General features: G+C 40.0%; 1 protein-coding gene across 13 annotated transcripts in view; it reads right to left on the bottom strand.

The window, feature by feature from the left end:
• Positions 1-14,421, bottom strand: part of CDKAL1 (CDKAL1 threonylcarbamoyladenosine tRNA methylthiotransferase) — a 434,025-nt gene that overhangs the window by 164,182 nt on the left and 255,422 nt on the right. For all 13 annotated transcript variants that reach the window (XM_075142821.1, XM_075142824.1, XM_075142820.1 and 10 more), the window contains one exon: positions 4,197-4,363. In XM_075142821.1, coding sequence (XP_074998922.1) covers positions 4,197-4,363 — 167 coding nt within the window. The remainder of the gene's footprint in view (positions 1-4,196; positions 4,364-14,421) is intronic.

Here is a 14,421-nt window from a genome sequence, read left to right as displayed (position 1 = left end):
AACTGACTCCCTACCTATAATAAACCTGAGTTTGAATGACCACTGGCCCAGGCCCCCAAACCTACCAAACCTTCCAGCATGAGAGCCCTCAAGGCCAGTTACAAGCAGCCGCAGCTTTCCTTTGCCCCCTCCTCTGCTCTCGTCCCGCCACTCCTGACCCAAGGGAAGCTCTCCTCCTCACCATCCTCCTCCTCCTCCTCCTCCTCCTCCTCCTCCTCCTTGTCCCCTCTCCTTGTGCCGGCCTCCAGCCCCAGCAGAACAGCAGAGCTGTTGGCTGGCACTTCTTAGTGGATAACAAGAGACTGATTCCCAGATACAGAGGCAGATGAAACACTCCTGAGATGAGTGGCATTTTCTGTTCCTCCATTTTTATTTCCAGGGAACCTGTGAGTGTGGGCACTATATTAATGAGTCAAAAGATGCACAGGGCCAAAGCCCGGCCACAGACTGGGGGCACAGTACAAAGGAAACGTTTCCGACAGCTTAAACAGATGTCTGGTCATAATCCCATCCACTGTACACTTTCTAAGCAGGCAATATCTCAGAGTATGTTTATGAAATAATTTTTTGAGGAAAAAAATAAGAACCTGTAATCACTTTTTGGCACTTGCAAATAAATTTCAACCTATAAGCAGCTTATCAAGCAGCTTATCAAAAAGTGGGCTAAGTGTCTTTTAACAAAGCAGAAAGCTATTCCACCTATATACAGAAAATACACATAGTATGAAAAAGTCGTATTATTTTAGTCAGTGGATATAATCTATTTTCCTGAGAACCATCAAGACACTAATTAATATGTAACTGAAGTACCTCATGTGTAGCTACATCTTAAAGATCCACCTGAGCAACACAAACAATATAAGCTGGGCACATTTCAAAGGACTGAGGTGTGGGGCAAGGGGAGCAAAACCCAACATTCAGGATACCTCCCCTCTGTGGATGACTCCATGCGCTGCTAGAACTGTATGTGCAACTTAGGCTTCAATTGTATATGAAGTGATGCATTTTAAATTTTTAGTCCTTTATTCAGTCATATTATCCATAGGTGCAACTTTTTCCTCATTCGTTGAGGACATTAGCATTGTCATTGTGGTCTGAGGAATTCTTTGCTTCTACTGCAGCTGCGCCGTCTACAACTTACGGTATCAATCTGCACATCCCTGTTCTTTTTATTTCCAATCTCCTCCCATTCTGACAATTGAAAGGTACAGAAACTCCAGCAAAGAGTAAAAGAAACCTGCAAATTCCAAGCACACTATCAAGCCGGTGACCTGATGCTTTGAATGATCAGAGATTAAAATACATGGCTATTTGAAGGAAAACATATTTGTGAAATGTTTAGGAAACTCATATTTAAGTACAAAACCAGTTCTAATGATAGAGGATTTCATGCAATACTACAAATCAGCATTTAAAAAATGAACATAATCTCTTTGGAAACTGGTATTTTTAAAGCATTTAACTTACAACTGAGTGTTAGTGGAGAAAACAAATGTATTTATATAAACTTTGTTATTAGCTTTGGAGGTTACAAGAATAAGACAGACATAAAACTGGTCAAACCTTTTAGCTCTAGGTAAGCTCCAATAAATATGGCAAAAACTGTATATGAATCAAAATCAGTGCTTTTAGGCTGATTCTCTAGGGAAGCTCTGTCCAGATCTTAAAATTAATTTATGCTTTTACATGACTGCTGTTGCTCTATGCCACTTATCAGACGCGTTCATTACTAAAGTGAAATAAACCCTTGCCTAGCAGTTCCATATGTACAGTTGTATGCAATTGCTGAAAATTTCTGATTTTCAGAAAAGATATACGATTGGAAGAACTTTTTCCTTTTCATTGGATATAAAAAGTGACACACGATTAGTACATTTCCGCATGTAAAATTTTTTCGCAGAAAGCCAAACATCACCCTAGTTAGCAACATGACTTCTAACAAAATAAATTAATAAAATGCAGCACCTTTTAAAATGGTTAATGAAAGATGTTTTTAACCAGTAACACAGCTTCATACCTTTCTTAGGAGATAACAGAACTACATCTGGATTTTATCCTAATCAACTGACATGAAGGTTAATCAACTTCTCATTTCATTTATTTTGTTTTTTAAACAAATCATAGTTTTACCCTTTCCTCAACCGGAAAGTTAAAAGCACATTCCCCATAAGAAGTTTATTTTGTCTGATGAAAATGTATACAGGAGACTGCCAAAACTCCCTAGTGATCTTTCAGATACAAGTCTGGTAAGCTTGGAAGAGGGGACTAGACAAAAATGCAGAACGTAAAAAAATTTTTACAAATTTAGTTTGACATATCATCAGAATCATTTCACCAAATTACAAGCTCAGAAATTCTTGCTCATACATGAAACACAGAAATGTGATTAAATAATCCTTAAAAAACATCATATAAACTGGAAATCATACGAAACACTGAAGAGGACAAGCAACAGCAGATGTTGCTATTGTACAAAAAGGCTGGTGTACACATAATGCATGTTCTGCACAGCAGCATACAAGATACACATTTTTAATAGGCTTTCATGAATTCCTCTCGCTCTGCCATCACACTTGAAGGTCCATTTTTAAAGAGATTAGACTACTTTTCCTGAATATGAGTCAAATCAAAGAGAGTTGTATCTACAGCTCTTTCTAGAAAATTTAGAAACAGGAAGATTAGACATCATAAATCAAAACCATTCACAGATTTGTGACATGCTCACACTCACTAAGATGGCTACTGACTGAAGGAAAGCAGTATACTTTCCACCTTGCTCAGATAACATCAAATTAAGACTAGCACAGTGCCCCTCTGCCCTTAACTGGCAGAGCAGTTTCTTATTTCCAGCAACTGATTATTTTAAAAAAAAAAAAAAAAAGCTTCTGAGAGTACTCATAAGATGAGCAGCAGTGACAAAAGCAGCAGTCTATGCCAAAATACTTTTACTAATGTAAGTTAAAAACGAAAGCAAAGACACTAACTGTGAAAATTGCTACAAGCTTGATTTGCTTTTGTGCAAGATGCTGAAAAATATTAAAATAAAAAAAGAAGAAAAACTTGTGACAGATACAAGAGTTCGAGACAGAATGCAAAGCTCTAAGAAACACAACCAAACCACTTCCTAAAGATTTCTATTCAGTGTGTTGTTAAGACTCTATCTTAGTGAAGTATAAGTTAAACCAAAGAGTAAAATAACAGCCTGGGAAGTTTCTTGCAGTTTTCTGCAGCTTGTTTTCTTTAGCTGGTGAAGTGAAAAACTGCTTACTCCTATCAAGATGAGATTCCTCTAGCCCATGTGCTTCAATAGGGAAAGGTGCAGTTATGGCACTCTGGTGAGACAATACTGTCCCTGACATCTTAAGAAAATGTAAGTGCAACTATTAATTCTATAATATTTTTGGGAAAACAGCATGGACACCAGCTGTCTACCTGGATATTGCTGATGCACATGGTTACAAAATTCACCTTAAGCTATATCCTTCCCTGCCTTTTCCTCCTCTTTAAAGTTAGGTTCTTTCTATAAACAGTTCTTATCAATTTCAATAAATTAATTTGGTGACAGAATCCAACCAAATCAACCGATCTTTGAGACAAAACTCTCACTTTCTGCTCTGCATCCATATGATATTCTTTCAAATTCACATTGTTGTACACTTTGTTGCTTCTAATCTCATTGAACTACTTTGTTACAATTTTTTTTTAACACAGCTATATACTTAGAATTTCCATTTCTTATCATGGAAGGTCTACACACTCTCAGAATAGCATTTGACATAGGATAATGAATAGGTTGTTGAGTGAGACCACATATAGTGTTTTTGGAAATACTCGTCTGAGGTGTAGCAGGAAGACAAATTCAATCCCATAGTCCATTGTCTGCTAATGACATTTCCTTTAGTTCTTGAAAACAATAGATATACACACAAATGCAACATCACTATAATAAGGCTCCACAGGTCAGAGACCTCAGTAATATTATCATTCCAAGATGATTTGAATATCTTATTATCTCGATAACTTGCTGTGTCAGGCAAATGGCTTAACACTATTAGTCTAATTCTATAAATTTACTTGAAGTCCATAATTTTTTTAAGCTACCACTTAAAATGAAGCGCATTATACACAAAGTTCCACACTGACTCACTCAATGAACGTCTATGCCGGCATATAAATGATTCTCTTTTCTTCCTTACCTCCAGATGCTCTAAAATATAGGGAGGGTTTGTCATGCCAAGCCTCAGCATAGCTCCCTCAGGAATAGCTTCAACCAGCTTCCACAGAAGCGTAGGGAGGTCTGTGCCAATGTCTCTGCCATAAGCCCCTGTGTCTTCACTGGTCAGCCATATCTCACAAACACCCTCTGTGAATAAAAGAAAGAGATAATTAACAAATCTGTTTTAGAGCTGTTTATTTTATCATACAGCTGCTCACTCTTTTTAATGCAGTATTTCACAAGGCTATTATGCAGCCAGACTGGGTATTCAATTGCAAGGGGGAGGGAAGGAGGAGGAAGGCTTATCCCATGGGCAGCAGTGGGTTATTAAGTTCATTTTATGAGCACAAGAGTGCTACAACAATGCTGTAAATTATCATTGCTGTGGAGTGATTAACATTCACAGCCAATGACTAATTCTGTACTGCCTCTACAGCAAGTCAGTCAAGTCTAGTACTGTGCTCTATTTTTTGAGCCTAATTCATCAAACACTGCAAGCGACATTACCCAAGCAAAGAGTTTGCATTAATGGTTGTTACTAGTAGTTAACTTATTAACTAGTAAGTTTCCAATAAGCAAAAATAGCTCTAAAGCACAATGGAATAACTATTAAAAACTTGTATTCTTTAAATTACACAATTAGCAATGCAATATTAAGGTTGTACTGAAAAGGTTAGCGACCACTGCATGACTGAGTGATAGTGTTGGAAAACCTGTTTCCTGGCAGCTAATACTTTATTTTCCGTCAATCAGGGACTTAGGAAGTAGTGTATTTGATTTGTATTGTAAAGAGTAGTGACCTTGAACACTGATATTTGGTAATAATATCCTCCTGCTCAAAGAGGGAAAAGTTTGCACCACCCTTTAATAATAGTTGAAAGCAACGAGGTTTCATGCAGCCACTTCTATCAGTCTGCCCAGCTTCCATCCTTTCTGCAACACAATCCATCTCCCCCTCCTCACCACCCCAAAGCAAGAAATAAGCCGTCAAAACCAGGGTGGCTGGGAGGAAAACTCCTGTGATTCCCAGTGAGGTAAGATACCATTAACTCAGCGAAGAGCTAAATTTCTAATACTGATGATGAACCAGTAAAGAAAACATCCAAACACTAGAAGGTGCATAATTTACCATAGCACTCTTTGGACCAGCAGAGAATGTATCACAAAATGCAAATGTTTATATTACAAATACGTACTTCAGATGAGGAAAGCAAACATGTACGCAGACTTTCATCACATAAAAAGTAATAAAAACAGAAACCCAGAAATTTTACAAAAATGTAAACTCAAGATTGCCACTCTTAAACTCACACTATAACAATAAAGGTGGACAAGCAGGCTATGCTGAGCATCAAAGTTAGTTCTGTTTCTTCAGAAAGGTTTTCAAGGTTACTTATTATTTAGAACTAAGAATACTTAAAAATTCAAGGTAAACCAAGAAACTCATCACTTCATAAGTTTTGCTTCAAGAATAACTTAGTGAGAGAGATGTATAATTCTGTTCTTGTAAGAAGCCTTGTTCAAAGTGTTCCTGAAGTACTGCTCTTTGGTTATCCAACTTGCAGTCACAACTTTGTAGTCTCACGCAAACTGAGCTCCCCCGTGCCTGATCAGGTATGCAGAATTTGCTAGCAGTATAGAATCACACCTTGGATTCCACTGCAGTTGCTAATGTTTTTGGAATTCATCTCACCACAGGCAGTATGACACTATGAAACTTACTCTAGGATTTGCCGCCTGCCCTACATTTTCCTGAGATACGGAAAAAAGAAGTGAATTACATACGTCACTTTTTAAAAATAAGAGAAACAGAAAGGATCTAAATGATGGGTAATGTCCTGTTGTTTTCTTTATATTAGCCTCCAATAGCCATTAGAACACTGCAAAACAGAGTAATTTACTTGCTGAGCTGCTACTGAAACAGAGTAATTCTAATTTTTAAGCTTTCAATCTAAATAGTTGCATGGGGTTTGGGTTTGTTTGGGGTTTGGTTTGGCGGGTTTTCTTTGGGGTTTTTTTGTGTTTTTTTTTTGTTTTTCTTTTCTTCTTCATGAAAATGGCTAATGGAATACTGCCTCCCAGTTACCAGATGAACATTGAGGAAAAAAAATAAAATCACTGGTTAGGAATGGAAATAACATTCCTGTGGAAAACAACAGTGAGCCTTTAAAGCTGCATAGGTGGGGACCATTAGCCCCCTGGTGGGCTGAAACTTCAAATTAAATCACATGAAGAGGATGCAGCTGTAATAGTAAATCAGCAACAACAGGAATAACTGTCTCATCTGTTCTCCGATCAGGGTGTTGAACAACAAGCAATGGGAATAATTCACGCTGAGAGACGCAAGGATGTAGTCTTAATATGGGGGGGATGGGGACGGACACGTGTATTTTAGGAGAAAGTTCATGTCCCAGTTTCAGGCAGACAAAATGGAATAGTGGAAGCTGCTATGAGTGCTAAGTACTTACAATTAGGGTAAATCAACTGTGTACACAACTGTGTGTGATAGAGGTTTGATGTCAACTATTGTTAGGCTGTCTATTCTAGCCCTTTGCATCCTGAGTTTAGGAGCCTAAACTTACACCGGGTAAGAGGAGAAAACAACAGACCTCCCATTAATAAAGTATTAATAAAGTGAACCAACACTTCCTATTTTCACTCAACCCCCTTCCCCTCCAAACTCCAGCCCTATGTAGGAACCCATCTGAATCCACTGTTTAATCATGTACAGTATTTTTTTCCTTTCTTTTGCAGTGAGCCTCACTAGATCATTCACCATTCTGTTACTGGGCAATTTTGGTGCTAATAAAAGCAAGCTGATTTTCTAAACAAGAAAATTGATCCAAACTGCAGAGTTTGGATTTGCAAACTCAGAGCATTTGTTACAGTATTAAGGCCAATTACCATTATACTCAAGTAATTACAAGTCTGCCTTTGGTCACAGCTCATAGCTTATTTCTCACTCTGCCATCACTACCCAGCACAAAAGAGTAGCCGCAGCAGCTGGCTTCTGATCTCTGCTCTGCTGTAATTGGAGATGACTGAGAATGAATTATGTTGGAAAAAGAAAAGGTTCCAAGTAAACGAAGGAGGTTCTGAGCCTATTCCTTCTCCGACGTCTCAATATACAGAATACTTATTGCAGATTATCTGACATGGGTTTTAACTTCATTTTTGTGGGGTAGTCTAAACAATCCTTGTCATAAAGAAGACAAGAAATCCTACAGTTTTCACTTTTGTGCGTTTCTGTTTTAGAGACCACTTGAAATGATTCATTTCTTTAATAAAAAATTTCTAGCATTTTTTATTTCGCTTTATTTTCATGCCACTATTGTAAACACTGTTTTCAGTGGTAGCACACATCTTTTAAATTGAAGGGAAATCTATTCCATCTGAAAAATTAATTTACTTCAATCTACAAAAATGTCTGAAGATGTTAAAATATCAGACACTAATCTGGCTGAAAATCTCCTATTTGCTAACCTGCTGTATTTTGTACAAATGAAATTCAGTCACACAAACCCCTTATATTTTTCTTCTCCTTCCCTTCTTCTCGTTCTTCTCTTTCCTGTCAGATTTTCTAATGAGAACAGAAGTGGCTTCTCCAGCAGCACAATCCTCTGCAGGCTGCCTCGGTGGGAGACCCCTGATGCTGACCTTCTCAGTAGCCCACATATGCTTATCAATAAGATAAGCCTTCACCTCCTTGCTATTCCTTCTCCAATGGTGAATTCTTACGGCAGCCTGCAGTGCTGTACAGACCACAGAAATAACTCTCCCACTGCACCACAGAAACCTGAAAGACCATCTGCCAAGGGGAGGTCTGACTTAAATGTTTGTCAAAAATTGCCTGCAGACATGCGGATAATCAATCTGACCCTGCCATTCCTGATCACACCCTTAGAATTAAAAAAAATCATAGCCAAAGACAGAGAGAAAGGCTTGGAAAAATTAAATTCACTTTAAATGTGCTCATTGTTCATAATGAGCTTACCCTACGTAAATTTATTTTCTCTTCAATTATTTGAGTTTCCCCTTATTTATTCAGCATGGATTTTACAGGCACTATTTACATACTTGATGCAGTGCATGTGTTAGATTACTTTGTTGAATCAGTGCCTTAACTGAGAAACTGTGAAGACATCTGTATACATATCATATCACTGTATCAACCTGAATATAATGCAAGTTTAAACAGAAACTGAGATTTGGCGGAATCAAATTCCTCCTATACTTCTGAAGTACTCTGCAAGCATTGATTCACCATTCAAGAGTCCAGGCCTCCTCTTAGACAGTCAGTTCACCCACATGGATCACCACTGAAAGATCCCATTGCAGGGACTTCCTGAAAGAGTAAGTCAAGCTGGGACCAACACACTGGTGCTAACGGAGGTTTGGAAGGATTAGTTTCCAGTTCACCAAGAAATCCCTATTTGATCTGTATATTCACAGGGCTTCCAGAGGAGAGAGAGGAGTTACACACAATCCTGTACAAACGCACGCCATCCCAGACTCAAAAAGTAACTCACACCTAACTGTCACAACTAGAAACTGCAGGATATCTGGCAAGCAGATGACGAAAAAAGTGGACTGAAGAAAAAAGACAGGTCTAGGTACAGAGCTGGTGAAAGAGGCAAGCTGTCAGGCTATGATCTAAAGGATCAATGTTTTTTCTGTACTTTGGAAAGTGTGTGTCAGCTTATGATTCAGCAATATATCATTCAGATGAATGCAGTACTGCAGTTCTACTCACAACATACTACATACAAACTGGTCCCATCACAGTCTCATTTTTACTTTGAGGGACAAAGCTCTAGATAAGTGTCTCATAGCCTGACTTTCCAGAGATCTTTCTTATGCCCAAACATACTTCCTCTTTTCAAAAGATCTATTTTTTTACCCTTCTGGACAGTCTTAAGGAAGTAAAAGATGACTATCCCCTCCTGTTTTCTTCATGCTTGCCACGAATAGCAGGAACAAGATCTGAATGGCATTCTGAATGTTGGCTGACCTACTGGAATGCAATGCTTGGAGAAATTACTAGATCCCCAAAACTCCTGTTAAAAGAGAAAGCCTAGCAAAAGGATGACTGGCTTAACCAACTCTTCACAACACAGGAGGAAGCAATGGCTGTTCAAGTGGCCAGGAAAGTCTGTTCAGCATTAGTGCACCTCAAATGAGGACCAGAAAAATACTTCTCTGAATTTTCACTATTAGAGTCATAATCCATAGTTTTTAAATATCTCTTTAATAGCATAAATTGCTTTGAAGCATTTATTAGTATTACATAAAGACCTGCTACACACAGTGACTTAATCTAAAAGCCTGAACAAATTCCCTTTTATGTGGTCATCAGGAAAGCCAAAATGTAAAGACAATTCTGTACACATGGTGAAAATTTCTTTTTGTGAGATCACAGAATAGTTTAGGTTGCAAGGGACCTCTGGAGGTCATCTAATCCAGTCTCCTCCTCAAATCAGGTCCGATTAGACAACATTGCTCAGGCCCTGGTGCAGCTGTGTTTTGAATATTTCCAAGGACAGAAATACCACAGCCATTTTGGGTAATCTGTTCCAATATTTGACCACCCGCAGGGTAAAATATTTTTCCTTACACCTAATTGCAATTTCCTGTGTTCCAACCTGTCCTGTTACCTCTCATCCTATCTTGGCAAGACCTGTCTGACTACAAGGCAGTCTGGCTCTGCCTTCTCTATACCCTCCCATTAGGCAGTTGTAGACAGCGATAAGATCTCCTCCTAGCTTTCTTTTCAAAAGCTCAACAAATCCATTTCTCGTATGTCATGTGCTCCATCCTCCTAATCATTTCAGTGGCCCCCTGCCGAATTGCTCCAGTACGTCAGTAAGCCTTGTCCTGGGGTGCCCAGAATTAGACAGAGCACTCTCCCCGTGAGGTCTCATAATTGCCAAACACAAGGCACTAGTCACTCCCCTGGGCCTGCGGCTGCACTCTTGCTAATAGCCTCTAGGACACAGCTGATAATTGCAAAGGGGTTTCACTGCTGACTCATGTTCATCAGCTTGCCCAGAGGAACTCCAAAGTCTGCAAAGCTGCTTTCCAGCTGGTCAGCTCTCCACATCCATACTGCAGCATGGTGTTATTTTGTCCTGGATTCAGGACATTTTACTTCCCTTTGCTGAACTTCATGAAGTTATGTCAGTCCATTTCTCCAGACGGTTGAGGTCCCTTGCAATATTAGCCCTATTCTCCAGCCAGTCTACTATTCCCCGAATTTGGTATCATCTCCCAAATTGCTCAAAATGCACTCTATCTCACTGTCCACATATTGTTAATAAAGACATGAAATACTGGCCCCAGTATCAATCCCTGTGAAACACCATTAGTATCCATCAGCTACACTTTATACCGTAGATCACCACCGTGTGAGCCTGGCAGTCTAGCCAGTTTTTTCAGCCACCTTACCATCCACTTATCCAGTCCATATCTCACCAATCTAAGAATATTATGGGAGACTATACTGAAGACCTAGCTAAATCCAAGGTAAAAAAAACCCCAAAACAAAACAGAAAACCCCTAAACAAAAAAAACCCCTCCACCCCAAACCCCGAAAAACAAACACAAAACCCCAAACAACCCCCTCTCCCCCCAAAAAACCCCAAACCATCCCACGCCAAAACAGCAAAACTCCATGGCTTCCCTCTCCTCCTCAAAGCCAGACATCCCGTCAGAAAAGTTACTCAGGCCAGTCACATGATTTGCCACTGGTAAATCTATGCTGGCTGTTCCCAAACACCCTCTTGCCCATCAGGTGCCTAGAAGTGGCTTCCAGGAGGGTTTGCCCCATAGAGAGTGAGGTTCAGCTGCCCTGTAGTTCCCTAGATCCCCCTTCTTGCTCTTCCTGAAGAGCAGAGTGACATTTCCCTTCTTCTAGTCATCAAGAATCTCTCCTGATTGTCATGCCGCTTGAACGATGAGAGAGAACAGCCTCATAATGACATCAGCCAGCACTCTGAGCACACTTGGATGCCTCTCATTGCAGGATTATTTCTATTACTTCTGGATGTCGGTCTGCAGTTACAAAAACTACAGCTATGTTTTGAAAGTGCTTAGTTCAGTACAAGTCTTTAAAGCAGTTGTGGTTTCTACTACCCACAGGATGACACATATATTAGAGTGCTTAGGAAATGAACACGCTAACTTTTATGGTCCACGTATTTCTGAGAACGAATGTGTTTGGGAACTAATATGAAGTAACATAAAGACCAAGTCACATTGACTCAGATTATTCCACCTGTGTAGGATAATATTTTAAAAGTAGAACATTCAACAACATCACGTTGGAAGATTCTGTTTGGCAGTCTACTATACTTAGTAACAAAATTCAAGATATTTTTTCTTTCTCCTTGCCAAGATGCTTAATTTAAGTCAATGTTTGCACACACAAATGATTAAAGTTCTCATGTATTTATATATATGCTACACATTACTATATATTCATAGTATGAATTCTCAAACTATATGAAGCCATAACAGGAACTTGATTTAAAGGATCATTTACCACAGATGTGAGGTCGGTACTTAAAACAAATTCCTGTTCCTGCAAACTAATGGAAGAAAGCTTGGGCTGTATTTGCAAACTCCGAAACAGAAAAAGTAATCGTGTCTTGGACCCCCTTAATTCTTCTGGCAATTGCTTTTTCAAAAGTACGAAACATCCCTTGAATTTTGGTTAGATGAAGTTATCTTTCCAAAAAGTAAAACATGCTATCTCACTTACTTATATAATAAGTTGTAATCAGCGCTTAAATGAACTTTGATGCAAAAGAGCTCCAGAAACAGCTTGATTCTATTTCAATGAAAATGTGTTAATATATTTTAAAAATTTTATGTTTTATACATTTTTCCCCTCAAAGTGCATTCATATTTCTTGTGTTATTTTATGTAACTTACAAAGTCAAATCAGAGCTGGACCATAGTAAAAAAAGACCCCAAGCATTAGGACTGCTCAGTAAGAACTTTTCTTAATTACTTTTAAGTTACAATAACAAAACATTCTGGTTTTGCACAAAATTAAAAAACAAAAACTCCCGCCCAACAACAAAATATACACACACACTTCTAGTACCACCTTTCACATTAATTTTTAGGGTTACTTTGGAGATTTTACCAAAACAACCACACACTGAAATGAAGAGTTCTGGCCCAACTACCTATCTACTCTTTAGTAACATCAAGCTAACTTTAATGTAAGGATACCCTGCCATCCGCTTTATATTTAAGATAGTCTAACAGAAGTCTAATAGAAGAATCTAATAGCCATATGACTAATGGTGGCTTTCCATTTTATCTTCTGTGGTTATGAAAGTGGAAGCTACAAACGGATTTATTCAAGGTTTTCCTTTTCAAAAGTCATGCATCTGAAGATGAAACTGATGAAACGGTTTAGAACATGGGTCCACTGAATTTGCTTATTTATCTACATTCATTGTATAAAGTCTCAAAAACAAAATTGCCCCTTTTGCAGCAAATGCTTCGTCATCAAGGCATTTACAAAGGAAGTTTACTACCTGTGACTTTTGTAGGGTTTAGCAGTTTTACAATTTATATCAAATATTGTTTCTTTTGCTCACTTTTGTGACTGTATTGATAAGCAAAGCGAAGTATTTTGATACAAGGAATAAGAAGGCTTGTGACAGTAGTAAAAGTTCAGTTAAAATTATTCCCTCTTTCTATGGTATTAATGAAAAAGAAAAAGTTAGAAATACAGAGTTCCCAATAAAAAGCATGCAGCAGATAGGGCCAACTGATCATTAAATACCCAGGAGAGCATAAGAGGTTTCTCTTTCCCACAAAGCAAACCCTTGTCCTTGCTTATAAAAGAGGTCATTCTACCCCTATAGGGACCTCTGTTCCTAACAGCTTACTGCTGGAGCATAAACTAGCAGCCCTGTCTTGCTCCTTTTGTAGCTATAGTGCATTAGCGAAGGGGAGAGGAAGGGGGGGAAGGAAAGGGAACAGTATAATAGGTCACTTGCTGCTGCAAACAGCATGATAGCTAAACTTACTATGAGTCCAGTTTCATTCTGCTAAAACAAGAGAGACTCAAAAGGGCATCAAGACAGGCCGCAGAAGTTTGCTCACTGCCAACACTGCAGCATTATGCGTCTTGCTTTCAAGGAGGATTAATGATACCATACATCATGACGATAAATTGGGTTTTGTAGTCAGTTTGAAAAGAAAGGGGAGGAAACGGTCGCTGTTATCCTCAGGCCACTCAGCCCCCTGAGCTGGAAGACAAGGACGACGAGCAGGATAAACCCCCCATAATCCAAGAGGAAGAAGTTAATGACCTGCTACGCCACCTGGACGCTCACAAGTCTATGGGGCTGGATGGGATCCACCCGAGGGTGCTGAGGGAGCTGGCGGAGGAGCTTGCCGAGCCGCTCTCCATCATTTACCAGCAGTCCAGTTAACTGGGGAAGTCCCGGACGACTGGAGGCTTGCCAATGTGACGCCCATCTACAAGAAGGGCCGGAAGGAGGATCCAGGGAACTACAGGCCGGTCAGCCTGACCTCGGTGCCGGGGAAGATCATGGAGTGGTTGGTTTTGAGGGCGCTCACGAGCCATGTCCAGGACAACCACGGGATCAGGCCCAGCCAGCACGGGTTCATGGAAGGCAGGTCCTGCTTGACCAACCTGATCTCCTTCTATGACCAGGTGACCCGCCTCGGGGATGAGGGAAAGGCTGTGGATGTGGTCTACCTGGACTTCAGTAAAGCCTTTGACACTGTCTCCCACAGCATTCTCCTAGAGAAGCTGGCGGCTCACGGCCTAGACAGGTGCACTCTTCGCTGGGTAAAAAACTGGCTGGACGGCCAAGCCCAGAGAGTTGTGGTCAACGGAGTTAAATCCAGTTGGCGGCCCGTCACGAGCGGTGTTCCCCAGGGCTCAGTACTGGGGCCGGTCTTGTTCAATATCTTTATCAAGGATCTGGACGAGGGGATCGAGGGCTCCCTCAGTCAGTTTGCAGACGACACCAAGTTGGGCGGGAGTGTTGATCTGCTGGAGGGTAGGAAGGCTCTGCAGAGGGACCTGGACAGGCTGGATCGATAGGCTGAGGCCAACTGTGTGAGGTTCAACAAGGCCAAGTGCCGGGTCCTGCACTTCGGCCACAACAACCCCAGGCAACGCTACAGGCTTGGGGAAGAGTGGCTGGAAAGCT

The sequence above is a fragment of the Calonectris borealis genome, chromosome 2, assembly GCF_964195595.1.
Source record: "Calonectris borealis chromosome 2, bCalBor7.hap1.2, whole genome shotgun sequence".
NCBI lineage: Eukaryota > Metazoa > Chordata > Aves > Procellariiformes > Procellariidae > Calonectris > Calonectris borealis.
The sequence above is the reverse complement of the archived record's forward strand: the minus strand, read 5'-3'. Positions and strand labels throughout refer to the sequence as shown.